General features: G+C 42.1%; 1 protein-coding gene across 21 annotated transcripts in view; it reads right to left on the bottom strand.

Annotated features, from left to right (window-relative positions):
• cacna1g (calcium channel, voltage-dependent, T type, alpha 1G subunit) overlaps positions 1-18,383 on the bottom strand; it is a 219,732-nt gene that overhangs the window by 33,810 nt on the left and 167,539 nt on the right. For 14 of the 21 annotated variants that reach the window (XM_069517470.1, XM_069517453.1, XM_069517454.1 and 11 more), the window contains 7 exons: positions 16,712-16,780; positions 13,168-13,352; positions 7,069-7,195; positions 4,984-5,115; positions 4,750-4,839; positions 4,391-4,583; positions 2,744-2,794 (listed from right to left, as the gene is read on the bottom strand). In XM_069517470.1, the coding sequence (XP_069373571.1) occupies positions 2,744-2,794; positions 4,391-4,583; positions 4,750-4,839; positions 4,984-5,115; positions 7,069-7,195; positions 13,168-13,352; positions 16,712-16,780 (847 nt within the window). Of the gene's footprint in view, positions 1-2,743; positions 2,795-4,369; positions 4,584-4,749; positions 4,840-4,983; positions 5,116-7,068; positions 7,196-13,167; positions 13,353-16,711; positions 16,781-18,383 lie in introns of all 21 variants that reach the window. The other 7 variants (XM_069517455.1, XM_069517456.1, XM_069517464.1 and 4 more) reach the window with 2 other exon arrangements.

Here is an 18,383-nt window from a genome sequence, read left to right as displayed (position 1 = left end):
GATACATGCTACTGTCTGTCAAAATACCCAGCATGCCATCTCTCTGATAGCTGACTGAGGGCGGAACAGAGTGAAAATAATATAAAACTATATTTACAATTCTCAGCATAACATCAAGTGCATTGTACTGTAGCCTCATCTGATGTGTCTGTCACAACCAGCTGACTCTCCCGGCAGAATGCATGACTCAACACAACAAGTCGTCTCAAACAAGGAGACACTTCATGCTGACCCTGAGGGGGGAACTAGACCGCCCTGGATGAGTGCATTAGTGACTGTGAGAGTGTGTAGCTCAATGAACGTCATAGTGTTTTAGTGTCTACCTCTGTATATGGGAGGGTTCCTCTGTATGTGGCTCCATAACCACCACGTTGTTCAACCTCTGAAAAATCGTATTTTTTCCCCAGTCCCATGCAGATTATAAAGGGTTTTTCCTTCTTGATATTAAGAATTTTTTCCCATACAAGTGGTGCGACTCTCAGGGAGGTAATGTTGGTCATTTTACAGACATTCATGGTCCACAGAGGATGAACCTGACTTGACTTTGGTGATTTTTTGATGTCATTATTTATTTTTATAACACATCTGTAGTTAATCATACAATTTTAAAAATATATACTGCTTTCTTGTAGCGACATTTTTGAGCCACAGAAGAACGCGTTTGACGGATGGGCCGATGATGAAGTCCAGGAATTAAGTGCAAGTTGCTTCTCTTGTCAATTTCTTTTGATTTACAGTAATCTCAAGTGTATGGCCTCAATCCATTACCTTCGTGAATGTATGTGTTTCATATGTGCATTTTTATCATCCGTACCAACCCCCCAAACCTAATCTCCTCCTCCTTCCATCTTTAGTCAAAATCTTACTGCGCCGCTTCCATCATCTCCTCCCTTTGTTCCTCTTCCGATCCTCCTCCAGTGCAGTACAAACTGACGATAAATCCTCACACCCACACACAAACCCACTATTCTCTGCTGATCATGCAACTCAAAGGTACAAGGACCAAACTGTGAGGATGCTGTATAATATGTGTGTGTTTTGCACTCTTGACAGTTCTGTGTCTTTGGGTAAAAATATCAGAATGCGGCAAGCCCCCATATCCTTAGGAAAAAAAATGCAACAAGGAGCAACAGAGGAGTGTAGGGGTCCTGCTCCCCTCACAGACAGACATCGAGGCTGAGAGGAGGAGGGATGTGTGGATGAGAGCTGCTCCTGCATATTTTACAACCTGTTCTGCAGCCATCTGCTGCCTGACACACACACACACACACACACACACACACACACACACACACACACACACACACACACACACAAACTCCAGCAAGTCTACTTTTCAGAAATGTGCCCCTATTTAACACATATTGCACTCGGTGATACATGAACAAACAAAGTGCGCACACACATATACACACTGTCATAATGCGGAGTCCGTGAAAGGGTCATCATTATGCAGCAGCTCCCACCCATTAACAACACCTTAACCAGATTGTCATGGTAACTGGTTGCGACAACTCACCCATGTGTACCAGCGAAGTTGTCAGACGGCTCTGAAACGACCTCTCTGCCCAACAAGAGCCAACTGCTGTTAACGGACCTGCTGTGTTCTCACTTAATAACAACTTGTACTGCTCTAACCTTTGTACACAGTGCGCTGCACAAAATCAGTAATGTATGCAGTTTGGCAAGAGTCTTGATTCTATTTTAGATCATCGTTTAATAAAGGCATCCTACTGATACACACTCATGCACTAGAAATAGATTGTTTTCCACCAAAGAAACAATTGAAACTCTCTTTGTAAGAAACCTGAAGCCTGCACTGTGTGAGTTTGATAACATTGACATCACTTTGATTAAATTCACATATTTTGACCCCTGTGGTCTTAGATTAAGCTTTTAAGTCCACACAAACTCAATGGGGAAAATGAAAATGTTCTTGATTTAATTTCTGTGCTCCATGAATAGACAAAACGGAGCCATACCACTGGAAAGCATGGGGAACAGTGTAGCCAACAGGTCAGGTGAGCCCACAGTAGGACAGTTAGTGAGCAATTGCAGGCATCAATTTGATGTTATGCTTAACAATCATATCAACGTAAAAGACACATGGAAGCCTCTGGGCAGTGACGGTGACATTGTTTGCAACAGAAAGATCTCTTTTCATATGTACTGTATGGAGAGCGTACATAAGCCTTTAGTCTTGTTACAAGCTGTCCGATAATCCGACTCTTCTGGATGTTGTGCACCGTCACCTCTTCATTGCAGCAATATCACCATGTTCCCAACCTATAGTGAGAATTCTGATAGGACACAGTTCCCTTGCTTTATGAGGAAAAAAGACGATCAGGAACCCTTTACCTTGAAGTCCTATTTGTTGCCCCTCAGTACATTTCCCTGCCTCACCGCATCTCAATCTCAGTTTCCCTGCCAACCTGACTAGACCACAGGTTTTCTTCTCCTGTGGTCACAGAGCAGCGGTGCAGTGCTTTGGACAGTGGATGGATTGCGCACAGTGTGGAAGAGCTGTGAAAGACAAAGCCACGACAGAGAAAACAGGTAACAGCATGTCCAGTGGACTGAGGGCTTATGGGAGAGAGGCAGGGGGGCGGGGACGCAGGATGGGGCCCTACCTCCCGTGACCATTGAACTTAGAACCCTAGCCACCATGGTGGGTGGTCGTGGTCAGTGGTGGTGGTGGTGGGGGTTCAAAGGGGACACACAGAACATGCTAGAAACGCTGTACCTTTCAATGTGCCTTCAGAAAGAGCCCAACTCACCCCCGGAACCAATAAATCTAGAGGAATGAGACTGTGTTAGTCAGGAAGAAGCAGAAGAAAGCACGGAAGGAAGAGCTGGAGACTTAGAAACAGGAGAGAGTCAAAGAGAGAGAAAGAGGGAAAGAGGGATGGAGTAAGGCCAGAAGGAAGCGATGAAAGATAAAGCTGGTTTTTATGTTCCTACATTTTGTCTTTCCAGTGATTCTGAGTCCAGTTGTACTTTTTGTTTTGTAACGATCAAGAAGCCATTGACTCTCCAACCAAAGCAGACACTCACAACCATCCCTACATTCAATTGAGTTACACCAGTAAGCAGTCTCTTTCTAAAAGCAACCTTTTTGTGTTGCTATTTTGCTAATCGACCGACATATTCCCCTTTTTTCGATGTGTATCAAAAAAGGTATGCTGGGCAAAAAAAGAATACAAGGGTCTCCAACCAAAATTCAGCAAAGACGAAAAGGAAAACTGAGAAATGAACTTAATAGGAACTGTAAGGTCTTGTGTAATGTCAAGAAAAAAGGGAAGCGCCTCTTGTGTACATGTGTTAAAGTGCGCAAGGGTCTGAGGGGGGTTTCTCAATTGGTCATATACCCTTGGCAGACCACTCCTGAAAAAAGAAGGTCAATTTCCATCTGTTTTTCTCAAGACCTGGACGGAAACATTACGGTTAATGAATAAAATCATCATATAGAAGAAAATCAAGGAGAATTTAAGATTTTCAAACCTAGTCCACTGCTCCTTTAGAATAAGTGGCTAAATAACTTATAGTTTACCGAATTCTCGGGAAATTTAAAGCTAGCAGATGCTAGCGGTTGTGTTTTTGGGTGTAGGAGGCAGTGGAAAGAATAAAAACCAAACCAAACAGTTTGCCACCAACTCCTATACAGCCGAAGGGGAGGGGGAACCGGCAGGGAATTAGTTCTCACTCCTACAAACCTAACCTAAACCTAAGTGATCTGAGATCTTAAATACAGGAAAACTAAGGGGAAAGACTTCCTCATTTCTTCCCCCAGATTTAGGTCGATCCCTGCCCCTGCGGCTGTACTAAACCACATGCAGAAGAGAGGAAGGGAGGGGGGTCATCTCCTTTTTGATCAGGGCGATAAAATGATCAACAACTCCCCCTCCCTCTAGCTCTGTTTACCCAACACCATGCAAGCCCCATCTGTCAGCACTCACTGGGCATGCTCCTAGGGGCCATCCCAAGCACGGCATCTAAGACCAGGCAAGATAAGGGCGGAAAGGGCTAACACCAGTGGTCAGCTATCCTCGCTCTGTAAACTGACCAGTTGTGGAAGCTTTTCTTAACATCCAGCTTGATCAATTTTTAGCTGGAGTTAAAGCAGAGCCTCCAAAGTCTGCAGCAGTCTGCAGAGTAAAAGTAGGTGACCACCAGACTGCAACAAAAACGAGCCGGACTGCTAACCAAGAAAGAAAAAGGGAGGGTTCTACCACAGACTAGCGACCATAGGTGGTACTAGCTCACTATTTGCGTTTTCTTAGATTCGGCCAAACCAAATCAAAAAGCAAAAGAAAAAAAGGCTCAGGCTCAAATCAAGCAGGACTCAGAAAGATGTGGAAAGACTACCGACCAGCCAGCTCCTTCTCCTTACTCCGTCTCTTTTTCTCCCTGCGTTTCAGTCTCTTCGCCTCCCTGAGCTTGGCCTCCTCGGCCTCCTGGTGGCGCCGGCACTTATGGAAGTTCTCCACCACCACGCCCACGAACATGTTGAGCACGAAGAAAGCCACGATCAACAGGAAAGAGATGAAATAAAGCAGCATCCATGGGTTGTAGTTCAATTCTGGCTGAAACATACACAGAAACAGAGGATTTTATAGATATTCAGAAGTGTTATATGTGCAGAATTCTAACTTGGATATTACTTAGTTGATTTACTTCAGCTACAGCCAAATGATTTGCAATGACAGCTGCCCTGGACTCATTTATGAGTGTTCTAGTGTTCAGATTTACCTGTTTGTCCACTCCTACAGCATCAAGTCCATTATACATAATGTCTACCCAGCCGTCTTTTGATGCCAGAACAAATAGAGACATTAAGGCCTGAGACAGAAAAGAAAGGGAGAAGAACGGGTGAAATAAGTAGATCCTACAATGACGGTTGTAAAAATGTCACATTCAAGCAGTTCATCAGATCATGTTCTCTGTATTTATTGATAAACATTCAAAGGATTTCTGAGATCGTACCTGTCCCAGGTTGTCAAAGTTGTACTTGTGTCTGACCCATTTGTAGCTGGCCTGCATACAGTCTGACTTGTTGGTGATGTTCTTTACTTGATGTTCTAGTCCTTGACAAAAGAAGAACTTCCCTTTGAAGAGCTAGAGAGAGAAAATCGATAAATATGCTCTTTATTCAAGAGTGTACCTAAACATTTTCTTAAAATTACATTATGCTTTTTGAGGTTCATTTTCCCAAACTGTTATTGAGATTAACAACCTTTAGATGTTTTATTTTTCCAGATGCCTGCAGACATTATAATTAACTTGTCATCGCAATTTTTTCTAGTAATCCTTCCACAGGAGAAGTGGTCTAACATATTGGAATTAGTGTTCAAGGATAATTTCAGAGAAAGACTTTGTTTTGCAAAATATCCACATAAGTGTGGACAGGGCGTGAATCTAATACTGATATATCGATTTGTTACAAAAGTTATTGGTCACGGTAATCAGCCTGGCTTCGTTCTCCAGACAGTTTCCTCACTGCAGCTGAAGAGAAGGGAGTTTTTAGAGATGAATGGATCTTTGGTTAACCTCTATTTTAGAATACAAGCTGTATACATATTGAATTAGGCACCGTACCTTACCACTAAAGCTTTGTAAAGATTGTCATGGCACCAGCTGTGACTCTCCCATTCCTTCTGTTTCTGATGTTTTCTCCCTCTCATGTGTTCCTTATTTGTCCCCAGTTTGATTCTGTCTCTGTTTGTCTGGGCATGGCATCAGTTCCCTCCTGCTGCCAATTCACCAGCACCCCTGTGACTCATAAACTGATCAGTTCATGCAGTAGACAGTATATACCTCTGCTCTACATTCCAGACATCGCCAAATTGATCATTTAACCAACATGATGCCAAAGCTACTGAGAAACTCAAGTTCCATTTTGTTTTTCTCTCATGTTTGCCTGTGCTTCAAGTTCATCATTCCCAGCTGCCTCCATTCTTCCTGCCTCGTGCAGTCTGACTTTCTTTCTTCTTTCCTCTTCTGACTCTTCTTTTAAAACGATTTTCCAGGTCCCTCTGCCAGCCCCATGCTCTACCACCTACCTCGGTTCAGCACAACAAGACCTCATTGCTTCAGGTGTCTACTGTTGCTTTTGAGCATTGGAGTCCCAACTTAACTTAGCCTACCAGAGATTTATCAAAAAACAATAATGAGTGGAGTGAAAGGAGCCTTTTGCCCAGAACATAGGATTTGGGCATTTGCTCGGCATATCTGTGAACTAGAATACAAAATATAGGAAAAGATACTTTGCATAAAATATATCACAAATCATTTATAGGTAATTTAATAATCAGGGAGTGGCATGGTGGTGCAGGGGTAAGCACTGTCACCTCACAGCAAGAAGTTTCCTGGATTGAGTCTCACTTTAAGCAGGGCCCTTGTGTTTGTGTGTTCTCCTCATGTCTGCGTAGGTTTTCTGTGAGTACTTCAGTTTTGTCCCACAGTCCAAAGAAATGCAGATTGGGGTTAGGTTGGAGACTCTTAATTGACCATAGATGTGAATGTGAAGCTTACATTCTGTATGTTGGCCCTGCAATATGCTGAACTCTTGCCAAATGTCAGTTGGGATTTGCTCCAGCTGCCCTGTCACCCACGACCCTCAAAAAGTTTAAGTTGGATGGATGGATCAATAGATGAATGATCGGGTTTGTCTTGCCAACACTTTTAACATTTTCGACAGCAGAAGTTAAGGACACAAGAAAAGGTCTATGGCAACTTTTCAACAAGTGACAGCTTCCAATCGTTGCTTCATGGTATTGTTGACCCTTTAAGAAAAAAAACTTAACTTGGACAGATAGTCTTTGGACCAGAGACACAGCAGCCTGAACTGCGACACAGAGACAGAGCTTGTTGGGCTGAAAGCCATGAAATCTCAATTGTGACCAGATAAGTGTCCTGGCATGAGTTATGATGTGGTTTATTAACTCTGATTTCATAATGCTTGCGATGCCAGGATGGTACATGTCCAACAGCGTGGTGAGAGGATAATTCATCTGTGTCGGGGTTGTATGGACTGCAGCTGTAGGACCACTGCTCACTCTACCCTCTCACCTGTACTCCCAAGATGCCAAAGATGATGAAGAAGGCGCAGCAGATGACTACAATGTTGCCGATGGGCTTCAGTGACGACATCAGAGTCTCCACCACCAGCTTCAGCCCTGGGGCTCTGCTGATCACTCTGGAACACAGCATATAATAAAATATTAGTGCTGTGTATGTGTGCTTGTGTTTGTGCAGGGTCACTTATAAAGTAGTATAGTTCAGACCAGATGGAGCTGGACGCCTGCAGTATTCAACACTCTGCCACTCACCCTATGTGCACACATCCATTTTTTTGTAATGCCCCTATTAAAAACACTGCACTTGCGCTCAAATAGCACCTGCTAATGCTTATCTCTGCACTGCTTGTGCTCAAACTGTGGCTTGCACTCAATTTTATTTGTCAACACTACAGCCCAGTTTAATTGGTTGGGGAGCTTGATGCACAAAACAATCCAAGCACAGAAGAGAAATTCCACCAACAAGAAAAATCAGAGTGCAGAGGTTTCATGCACACAGACAAAGCATGAGCGCAAGGAGAAGAGCTGGAGAGCAAGAAATAAGTGTAGTTTGAGCACAAGCAGAGCTCCTCTAAGCATAAGCAAACATAGGTGAAATCAATAAGACCACTCTCTTGAATAAAGATTGGAACAAAACACAACACACTTTCCTTTTTTATTTTCTTGATTTCCTTTGTTTACCACAATTGTACAATGTGTCCATATTTCAGAACCAAAACGCTTGCTGGCTCACAGGCAAATTAACTTCACTTTCACTCCCGCTCTCACCCTCTTTCACACCTCTTTCTGCTTCCTTTCGTTTCTGCAGTCAAGGAAACAGACACATCCAATTAAGTCAATGGACTGATGAGAATGTTTAATTAGTGCCAGCATGACACCTAGCACTGTATTGCACTGCAGCTGAGCTTTGCTGGCGAAGAAACGCAAACACACACATGCTACATAAGACCTACCAATGAATGGATACGTATCTGTTCAGGCTTTCAAACAGAAAACACACATGTACAGGCACAAGCACACACTCAAAACACAAATTCAGCATACAACAAAGTCAATATGAGGTGACAGATAAGATGACACACGAAAGAGCCTGAAAGAGAGAAAAAAAAAAAGCAACACAGTCAAAGGGGCTGTCGAGGTGATAATCTGCTCTGCCTTTATCTATTTGTCTTTGTCTGCATTGTGTGTTTTCCCCCGAGCAGACAGTTGAGCGAAGGAAGAGTCAATAGCACATTAAGAGAAGACATGAGATAATAAGGAGGCAGGACTGACCAAGGCCACAGATCAATATCCCTGATCAGAGAATAACGAGCTCATGGCGACAGCTCATTGCTCTGCACCTCACTGCCTCTCTTGTTGTACGATTGAAAAGCAGGTTGTGATGCACTGCTGCTGGTGGGCTATGGATGGTGCTAGTGTTCAATAGCTTCATCCACTTGCTTTGGTGATTGATGCAGTTGACAAACGGGTATGAGAACATGTTTGCATTCAATGATGTTTGCTGTCAAAGTCGGTGATATAAGTCTGGTTGAAATTTTTTAAGTAATTTCTGTAGTAGAGTGTACCAATGTTTTCTGCATAGTCTGAAATATCTCTTAAAAACAATACAATAATGCAGAACAGCTATAGATATACAGCTTGTTAGACTAGTATTTAAACACACTACTACACACTTACATGTGTTTTTACGCTGTAAACTAATTATGTGACTGTTAAAGATTAATATTTGTAATTACATTTGACTGACAATACTGATGCAACAGTGGGGCAAGCAAAGGGAGAGATGAGACATTTTCTCTGCTTAAATAGAACTCCTCATAGGGTGGGTGTGTATTATAGATGATTGTGGAGAGTGGGGTATGTCACGTAGTGTATGTCACATGATTGGAGCAGCGCAGCTCGAATTGACTTCCTGAACTAGCTCACAGGCATCTGGTCTGGTCATCTCAATAATTCAAAAGTGTGAAAAGTGAAGGCAAAACTATGAAGAAAGAACATGATATGAAAAAAGGTAAAGAACAAGTGCAGTTTGTTTTAGAAGCCATTAAACTGGCTCAGTCCTTCACACCATTTACATTTTCCCCAGGCTCACCCACTTACTTACCCTGCAAGGAAGATGTTTCCCCACATTTCTGCTTTGCATATGAAAACTGTGAGCCAACCTCTTTACATCAGGTTCTCCTTTTTAGTTCCACTCTGACAAACACGGGTCTCTTTATTATGAGTCAATACACTCTGATGATGCGGTGTGTGAAGGACACACAGCAGTGAGGCTGCTTTTTGTAACGTCTATTTGACCATGATACAGAAAGGAGGATGATGAGGAGCTGGATGAAGAGAGCTAGGGCGAGAAAAAGTGTTTGCTTCTTCTAATCTACACCTCAGCATAATTGCGCAGCACTTCGCAGAGCGTCCTTGTTCTGTGTGCTATGCAAAGCGGGAAGGAGTGTGCTGCAGTGTACCATACCTTCACACACGCACCACTCGTCTCCCTCCTCCACCAGCAAATACCTCACACCAAGGAAAGAGAACGACAAGTAGGGCAGTAAGTGGCAGGCATGTTCCCACAGTGCAAACACTGGGAGTAATTAAGCAATGCTGGGAGATAGGAATTGGGAGCAGAGGGAGGAGAGGAGGGATGGGGAGTTGAGGGGATATATAGGGAATAAAAAATGAGGCAGCTGCTTCTCTGCTTTTTTATCTTAACTTATTTTTCTATCCACCTTGTAGTCTAGATCTAAACACACTTCTCCTTCCTCTCCACCTGTCTACCTTCACCACACAATATTCTCATAGTCATCACTAAATGAATGAAACATAAACTGTGGGTCAACAAGTAAGGGTTTCACACAAACATGATCCCAACATCTTAAAGAATAGTAATCACTGAAAGTGCTGAGTCAATCTGTGCTGTCACGGTTACAGGGGGTCAAACAAAATGTGTACACTAGTGAGAGACAGAAAGAAGCTGACGTGGAGGCCTCAAGGTAAATACATCATCGTCAAGTGATGGATGAGACAACAGGGGCTCAACTTCAGGGGGGTCGACCCCCTGTTGTCCAGCCAAAACTTCACAAACACCGCAAAACAGTTTAGACCAGTTTGTTTGCAATGAGTCCAGGGAGTGTGACATGCACTTTTAATGAACGCACCAATGGGTGGTGGGGAGGGCTTGGGGTGGGCTCTCTAGGTTGCAGCTGATTTGTCAATGAGGCGTAGGTGGTGCTGGGCAGCGACACAGGGTGCTAACTTTACTGCCTACTCTAAAGATGGACCTCAGCCGAGGTTGTGGGCTTGATGAATGAGGTGCAGAGGTGTGTGTGTATGTGTGACCTGTTAAACAAAGCCAATGCATCATTCTGTCACCCAACAGATTTACACACAAACACAAAAACGATCGTGCCCTCCTGAACACCCCCTACTCCCTTGTGCAATTTAGTGCTTTCATTAATATCTTTATCGAGAAGGAAAGAGCAATGGACACCTCCACACAAACACGTTCATGAATACAAAGTCACCTGCTTGTTGCAATAACACTCACTCTACTCGTGTTGCAAGCATTGCAAAAATACACACAATAGCTCAGTGCAAACTCTTCACATGGTCACACTGCATAAACTGCAGGAGACACTGTTCAAAACCTGCTTAACTAAGTGACAAGCTGCCATGGATTTCAGCCTGTGAGCACATAAATGACTGCTGATTGATTGTTATTCCCAAGTCAGCGCCAGCAGCTCCGATGCTGCCTGTGTGAACCCCACGTGCACTGAGCAGCCAGAGGGGAAAACACAGACAGGCTCATATTTAATTTAACACCCAGCGAGCGCAAGTCGACCACATTCAGAGTGAGGTGACAACAGGCTCATATTGGAACTAACACAGAAGCTTTGGAATGACACTGCTGTGTCTGCCTTATGCCAGACTATAACGTGTCCTTCAGGGTGGTCCCTTCTGGCTGTATGCCTGTCAGGTCACAGGTAACGTGAAGGGAACACACAGCTACCTCTTACAGATCATCGCAAGCATTTGATGATCTGTTAGGAAAAGAAAGGTAGGTGTGGGTTGTTGCACTTTCCAAGAGAAATGGACAAAAGATAAAGAGCAAAGATAGTGATGCTAGTTTACAGGGACGTTGAGACATGCTTGGACTGATGAACCACTGCAATTTACGTCCGATAGATATTCCTGATATTCCTCAAGAACATGAGGTCATCCCAAGTCTATGACCACCAAAATCTAACCAGTTCATATTTGAGTCCAAGTGAACAGTTGTACAGAATTTGAAAGGATTCTCTAAAGGTGTCCTTGGGATGTCACATTCACAAGGTAAGAAATGTCTTTTGTGAGGTAACAACAACAGTGTCCTTTAACCAACAAGATTCCATCAGTTCATCATTTAGTTCAAACTGGCGAATTAAAAAACAGATCCAACATTTCTCTTAATGGTTAGATCAGGTGTGTGTTGTTAGGTTATGCAGAAGCACAGTCATGCCTGACTCAAAAAGTGCTGTGGTCCCCAAAGATATATTTGTTGGAAGCAAAGCAGTAATTCCACCCTGTGTTGACCCGACTGAATTATCTCCTACAGGGTATTAAGCAGCAGCAGTACACCATAACGAGGACATACTGTATGCCCAGAGTAGCAAGCTAATAGCTTAATGTGCTGCAGCCTTTAACGCTGGGCTCCTCCTTTCGGACTGAAAGTTAATAACGACCGTAAAAAATGATTTTACAGTTTTGCTTTCCTGTTACTCGTCCACAGCCTCTGTGGAAGAAAAAGCCTAGTTGCAAGATGCAGTTCTTTCATCTTTCCTTTTTTTCCCCCGTCGTCTCCTGTTTCTCCCTCACTCACTCTCTGCCTGCTTCCATACAGCCTCCCTAATCCTATTTCTCCTTCTGCCATTTTTACACTTTGCTCAAACTGACGGCATCACCGAAAAATGGCCGACCTTTGCTCCCGAGAATATTTCCCCTTAACTCTAATTTTCCTCCTGTAATTGCTCCACATTTTCTAATCTCACTTACAAACCTTTCCCACTCGACATTAATACAGCCTCAGCCCTGCTGGCCAGTGGGGATTAGCTAGGATGGGCGTACAGCAGAACGACTCTGCATCAGGTACTAGTCTCAAGTGTTCTGTTTGTCACAGTTGCACCAGATCAAACTAGAGAACCCTTGAGTGACAGAAAGTATATTTTTAAATGTCACATTCACATTTAACTTGTGAGTTTAAATTAGAATGCTATCTTTAAAAAAAACAAATTAATCATTTTGGAAAAGCTATGACCCCGTGCACACTAAAATACCAAGAAAGGCTCATTTTCTGGCTAAAGAAAATGTAGAGAGTAACAGGAGTCTACAAATACATGTGGCTTGATGTTGACCTAGTCTCTGTGTATGTTTAAGAAATTACTACTCTCTACTTCCTGCTGTACTGAGTTCAGTGATATTTTGTCAACAGTGATTTGGTCAAAGCGTAGACGCCAAACAATAAATCTTTTTTTAATGTCCAAGGTGAAAGTAAAAAAGGCAAAAAGTGGTTAAAAAAAGGTGAGTGGTGTTTGGGTAAAATTCACAGGAAAGAAAATTACTTTTTAATTTTTCTGCACTTTCTGAGAGACGTGATAAATATTCAAGAGAGGGCAAAGCCTGGAGAGCTCCCCTTCACGAGATGAGACAACAAGCATGTGACCATGAGCCAAGTCAAGCATGAAGACACACACACACACAAACACACAGAGATAGGAATAGAAAAACAGTCTCCAAATTGGTGGTTTCCGCTTCATTTCCGCTCAAATAAACATGACTCTGCAATTGTGTACATGAGGACAATAACACAAGCATAAATGGGCTCTAAAATAAATGCCAATAAACACACACAAACATACACACATACACAAATATAACCCACATCTCCGAAAAGCTTTTATCATCCAAAGTGTTTGATAAATGGAGAGATTCTCACCTAGATACTCACAGGAATGGTTTAAATCAAATCGTAATGTTTTTAAGAATTTAATTACTGCCTGGTTTGTCCTCCAAGTGTATTTAGCTGCTTGTTTATCTTGGCGTCCCTGGGAGAGCCACCTACCGTAGCGGCCGCAGGGTCCTCAGCAGCCTCAGCACTCTCAGCATGCCCAGGATCTTGGTACCCGAGTTGGAGATGAGGGACACAAGGATGTCGATGACAGAAATCATCACCAGCATCCCGTCAAGAATGTTCCAGCTGCTTCTCAGATAGGCCTTGTCCCCGAAACACCAGCCCAAAGCTACGATCTGGACACAGACAGGGACAGAGAGGCATGACATATAAACACGTAGCAGAGTTATTTACAGGACAGATAATACTCTGCACTACAGATTCAGTTCAGCATGTTTCAAATCAAACACAAACAAATATATATGCTATGAAATAATACATAAATCAGTTGTTCAATATCTACTTTTAGTCTCTGCACCTGCAGATTTAGTTTATCAATCCAACTTTTCCTTGTATCAGGAGTTAATGCTTCATGTGCCTCATGCAGCTTATTCACTCTGCAGAGCGATTTTGGAGCTCGGCTGTGAGGATAATAAAAGCCGTCAGCTTCCCAAACCTCATTTCTTATTCCATAGGTTCCACTCATCATTTATTCTGCCCATAAATCACTTAACAATTCAGAAAAAAATAGACACTGGCTGGATTTGTTTGTTTTTTAGCTCAAACTTAATCGACCAGGCCAAGAAAAAATGTTTTTTCCTCAGGTGTAAACACCTCCTGAAAAAGAGGAGATAGAAGATCAATCACGTTAATTGATGCTAATCAATGTATAATGGTAATTACTGTATATATACTGTGTGTGTTTGGGGAATAAACAAACTATATGGACACAAACAGCTCCATTGCTGAGTTCATCACAGATTTGATTGATTACACTTTGACTACATTGTATCGCAAAGGAAAATATTGTATTTTATACCTCATTACATTTGAAAGGAGAAAATCCATTTTAATTAAATGTGCTTGGAAACTAACACAGAAGGATTTAGATCCTAATTTTAAAGCATTGAAATTGTTTGATCTTTAAATGACACAAGTATTCAGAGCCACCAGCAGGTCACTGCAAGATTGTTTACAGGGTTACTTTTGCGTTCCCTCGAAATACTGTCGCTGCAATAGTTTCATGTATCCATCATGTAACATCGTCATTTCATTAAAGGTGCAAAAGTGTGCAGTCATCTATATCTTTGCAGATGTCCTGAGTACAGTAACCGGTTCTTCCAACAGCATCCTGCAGATCACCGTACCTCCCTCTTCTGGAGAGACCTCTTGATCTAAGAATTCATTCAAATTTACTTTCACTAGTTATACATGAGCAGTAAAACTATATCAGCATACATACCAGATCAAAGTCAAACTCAATACGCTGACCCATACAGCAGGGTTGTGATGGTAGAGGATGAGCAGAAATGGGCTACATAATACCCAGGATCCTAAGCCGTCAGGATCCGATAGGCTGGGACTGTTTTTTTAATAATAATTTTACTATAACTATACTACAACTATTATGATTTTATGTACAGTATAGTTTAAGAGCTGAGTGTTTAAATGCACTGGTTCTCAGTCAGGTGTTGGGCAATATCAGAATTAGATAAGACAAAGAATGAAATCTTCAACTCTGAATTATTTATTCATTATTTACTTTTGTCTGATTATTGCTTTTTAGTGAAATATTGGATTACTTGACCTCTTTAGGCCTGAAACACTTCAATAAAGCCATCAGAGAAGTTTAGAGGGGATTCGTTTTCTTTAGTACTGAAAAAAAATACACAGTTGACAACACTTGTCTTGAGATGTGATCTTAATACACCACATTATGCAGTTGAGCAAATGTAGCAGTGTTAAAAGTACAGGCTTTTGTACAAATGGAAAAGTTCAAGTAAAGTACAAGAACCTCAAAATAAAAAGGACATCTTCTTAGTTTCTTGTCACCACTGACTTAAACTTAACCACTTTGACATAATGGATTTTTTTCATATTTCTGTATTGGCTAATTCCTATGTTATGCTATGTTTTGTAGATTGCTACTGCTGATAATATTATGAAGGCTGAATTATACAGCTCCTTAAAATCTGTGTGTGTGTGTGTGTGCACGCTGAGCTGGGACCAGAAATAGAGACAAAGGCTTAGAATGAGTGACACCCATGAACTTTCCTCTCACTCGCTGTCGCCCACGCCTGCACGGACCTCCATTCAGAGCCGGGCCTTTTGAATACAGGCAAGACTATCCTCCTCTTAGCATTATGAAACAGCCCTGGAAGTGTGTGAATGTGCCCTGTGTGTGTTCACAGTCAGCGAGAGGCTCAATCTCTTAACACCCCCTCCCCCTTAAGTATGTTTTCTGTGTTTTGGGGGCTTACAGTCCACGTGAGTATCAGACAGACTCTATTTTCTCTGCAGCTTTATGTCTGAGCGGTTTTTTGAGTCTGGCCTCAGTTACTCCATCTAACACAATTTTTGTTAAATTGTGAGTGAACACAGATGTGTCACATCTTGTTTCTTTTGAAGCTCCGGAGAAACGAGAGGTCTCGATGTGAGGTGAACAGTGTTTTTCTCGGGCTACCAAAGACTATAAATACTGGCATTAAGAGCAGAGTGAGTAAGAACAGAGGTCAGTGGAGACTTTATAGAAGTCTTATAAAAGTTATAAAGTCGGCTATATAGCTCAGGAGGTAGAGCAGGTCATCAACTATCCAGAGGGTTGGTGGTTCAAACCCTGCACTTCCAGTTCCTTGAGCAAGATACTGAACCCTAAATTGCCTCTGATATATCTGTGCCTACAGTCTGAATTATGGGTGAATGAATGGGTGAATGCGACTTGTTCTGTAAAGCGCTTTAAATGGTTGATTAGACAGTAAAAGTGCTCTATAAATACACTCTATTTACAAAACACACATGTACCTTTCGGAGGAGGATGAAACAAAACACAGGGTGGAAGTCGAAATATTGTTCTCTGCCAAGGAGGGGGTTTATCTGTGTTTGCTTATTTTGTTTGGTAGCAGGACTACGTAAAAAAATACTAACCCAATTTTAATAATATCTTGTGGAGGGGTGCGACAAGGAAGGACCCAAGGAAAAATCCACTTTCTTTAACAAAGTGACAAAGGGCACTTTTTTAACATTTTCATTTACTTCTCAGAGAATAATTAATGGATCTTGATGAAAATCTTTATAAGGGGAAGGGTATTTATTAGTGTGCTCAATTAGGTGAAGGTCCAAATGAAATCTGAATCAAGTGGTATGGTTCAGGGAAGACTCCATAACATTTTGAGGAGCATCTGGTTAAGGGGGGTGGTCCTTAGATCGGACTTCTTAAACGTTTTCACTGATTTCCCAGGAAAAAAATCATGGATTTTGATGAGAAGACGTATTAAGGAGACAGGTATTATGAGTGTGTAATTTGGTGCAGATTGATTTAATTTAAGGGGACTGTTGGGCCTTGGCAGTGGTATGCACTTTACTAAGTGCCTTTCCAGACCACCATCTTCTGCTCTTTAGGAAATGAGCTGTGAGGAATACTCACATGTGGTCTGCATCGCAATGACAGGTTTTTACAGCTAATGCTATGTATCAGTGGAAATCCAGAGTGTCTTACCTTCACTGTCATCTCAGTGACAAAGATCGCCGTGAAGATGTAGTTGGACAACGTGAGGAAGATCCGCTCCTGCAGAACAAAAGAGCACACACATCCGGAAGAGCTGAGCACACAAGCATGAAGTTTGAATGGTTTAAAATTTTTGGTTTAAAACACATTTCTGTTATGAGCATGTCTTCTACTGTGTTCTGCCTCCACATGAATCTAGTGTACAGCTGAATAATGTATGAGGGAACTATTTCTCCTCATAGTGAAAACACCTTTACAAACACACCCCTACTGCACTTACTAATGATGGCTGGCAGGCAATGCTACAGTTTACTCTTTATTAGCACCGCAGGGAATATTTAAACAAGGCTTCCAATTTGGTTTTTAGGTTTAACATTTTTTTTAAACTTTATACCAGTGAAAAAAACTGACCTATATTTTCTGCTGAAAAAGAATCTGTTGAATTTCTCTCAGAATAAGTGATGCTATGTTACCTATACTCGCCAAATGCTGCACTTGTGGTGAGAAACAAGAAGTTAAGGAACTTTAAAATGTGACATTTTTTTCACTGTAACACCTGGCTGCAAAAAATGTCCACAGAAGAGTATATTCTGTACTATTATGCCTTTATTTTTGTAATATTACAGGTAATATTTCCCCTTTAAGTAGCCCTAATACTCTGTTGCATATGTGACCTGCAACAATGACCCAAAAATTAAATGCTTGGACCTACTTCACATTTTCAAATGTATAAATAGACCTATCTCTGTGGATTCTAATATTTATTTATGTATGTATATACATATGTGTGTGTAAAAACAACGTGAAAGTCCTCCGCAATGCAGACATGCACAAAAAAAATCAACATGAAGACCAACGTTAACGTCTGAGGTCATGTGCTTTCCTGTCACCTACAGAAATGCATCTTGCAAAGTCCTTCTCATAACATTTATTTTTTCTGCACAAATAACCAGCATTTTTACTAAGCGGTCTCCATTCTTTGGTTTTGTGAGCGTGCTCACAACACAAGGCTATCAGGACCTTCATCTACACAAGTTCACATTACTGAACTCCCATGTTTCCCTGTGGCCTGAGGCAGCATGTCTCAGTGGTTTGTGTCGCGCAGGAGAGGATGGGAGCCTGTTTACTGAGCTAAACAAGGACTGAGAAGAGAAAACAAGCAGCACGGCAAGAATTAAGATCCCCTCTGTGACTGCTTATTTACCCTGCTTCTCCTCCGTCTGAGGAGACACGACCCTGTCCTGCCGCTGAATTTCTATGTAATATATGTCTGTCAATGTGCGCATGTGTGCCTGTGAGTGGGTGTAGGTGGCTGCCTTTCCCACGGCCTCTGACAACACACACACACGCAGCTTTGTGAAGGCTCAGGCATGACATCACTGGGAATGCTGCCGTTGAGAAGCTTCTCATTCCTGGCCTCTGTGAACAAGTTTTCATATTTTCATTCATCACAAACTAACGTGGTAGAGAATGACAGAGGGGAAAGAGACTTTGGACTCTGCAACAGCAAATATATAAAAATATCCCTGTATGACACACATTGGCCACGTCAGTTCAGTTTGCCTGCTGTTGAATTGAGTTTGTATAACATTACTTGCTGGAGTTCACAACTCAGTGGCCAGTGACTGGTCTGCAAATGAAAGCAGCTATAGCCATTGTAGCT

The sequence above is a fragment of the Paralichthys olivaceus genome, chromosome 21 (genome assembly GCF_024713975.1).
Source record: "Paralichthys olivaceus isolate ysfri-2021 chromosome 21, ASM2471397v2, whole genome shotgun sequence".
Classification (NCBI taxonomy): domain Eukaryota; kingdom Metazoa; phylum Chordata; class Actinopteri; order Pleuronectiformes; family Paralichthyidae; genus Paralichthys; species Paralichthys olivaceus.
Note: the sequence above shows the minus strand (reverse complement) of the source record. Positions and strands in the feature narration are given on the sequence as shown.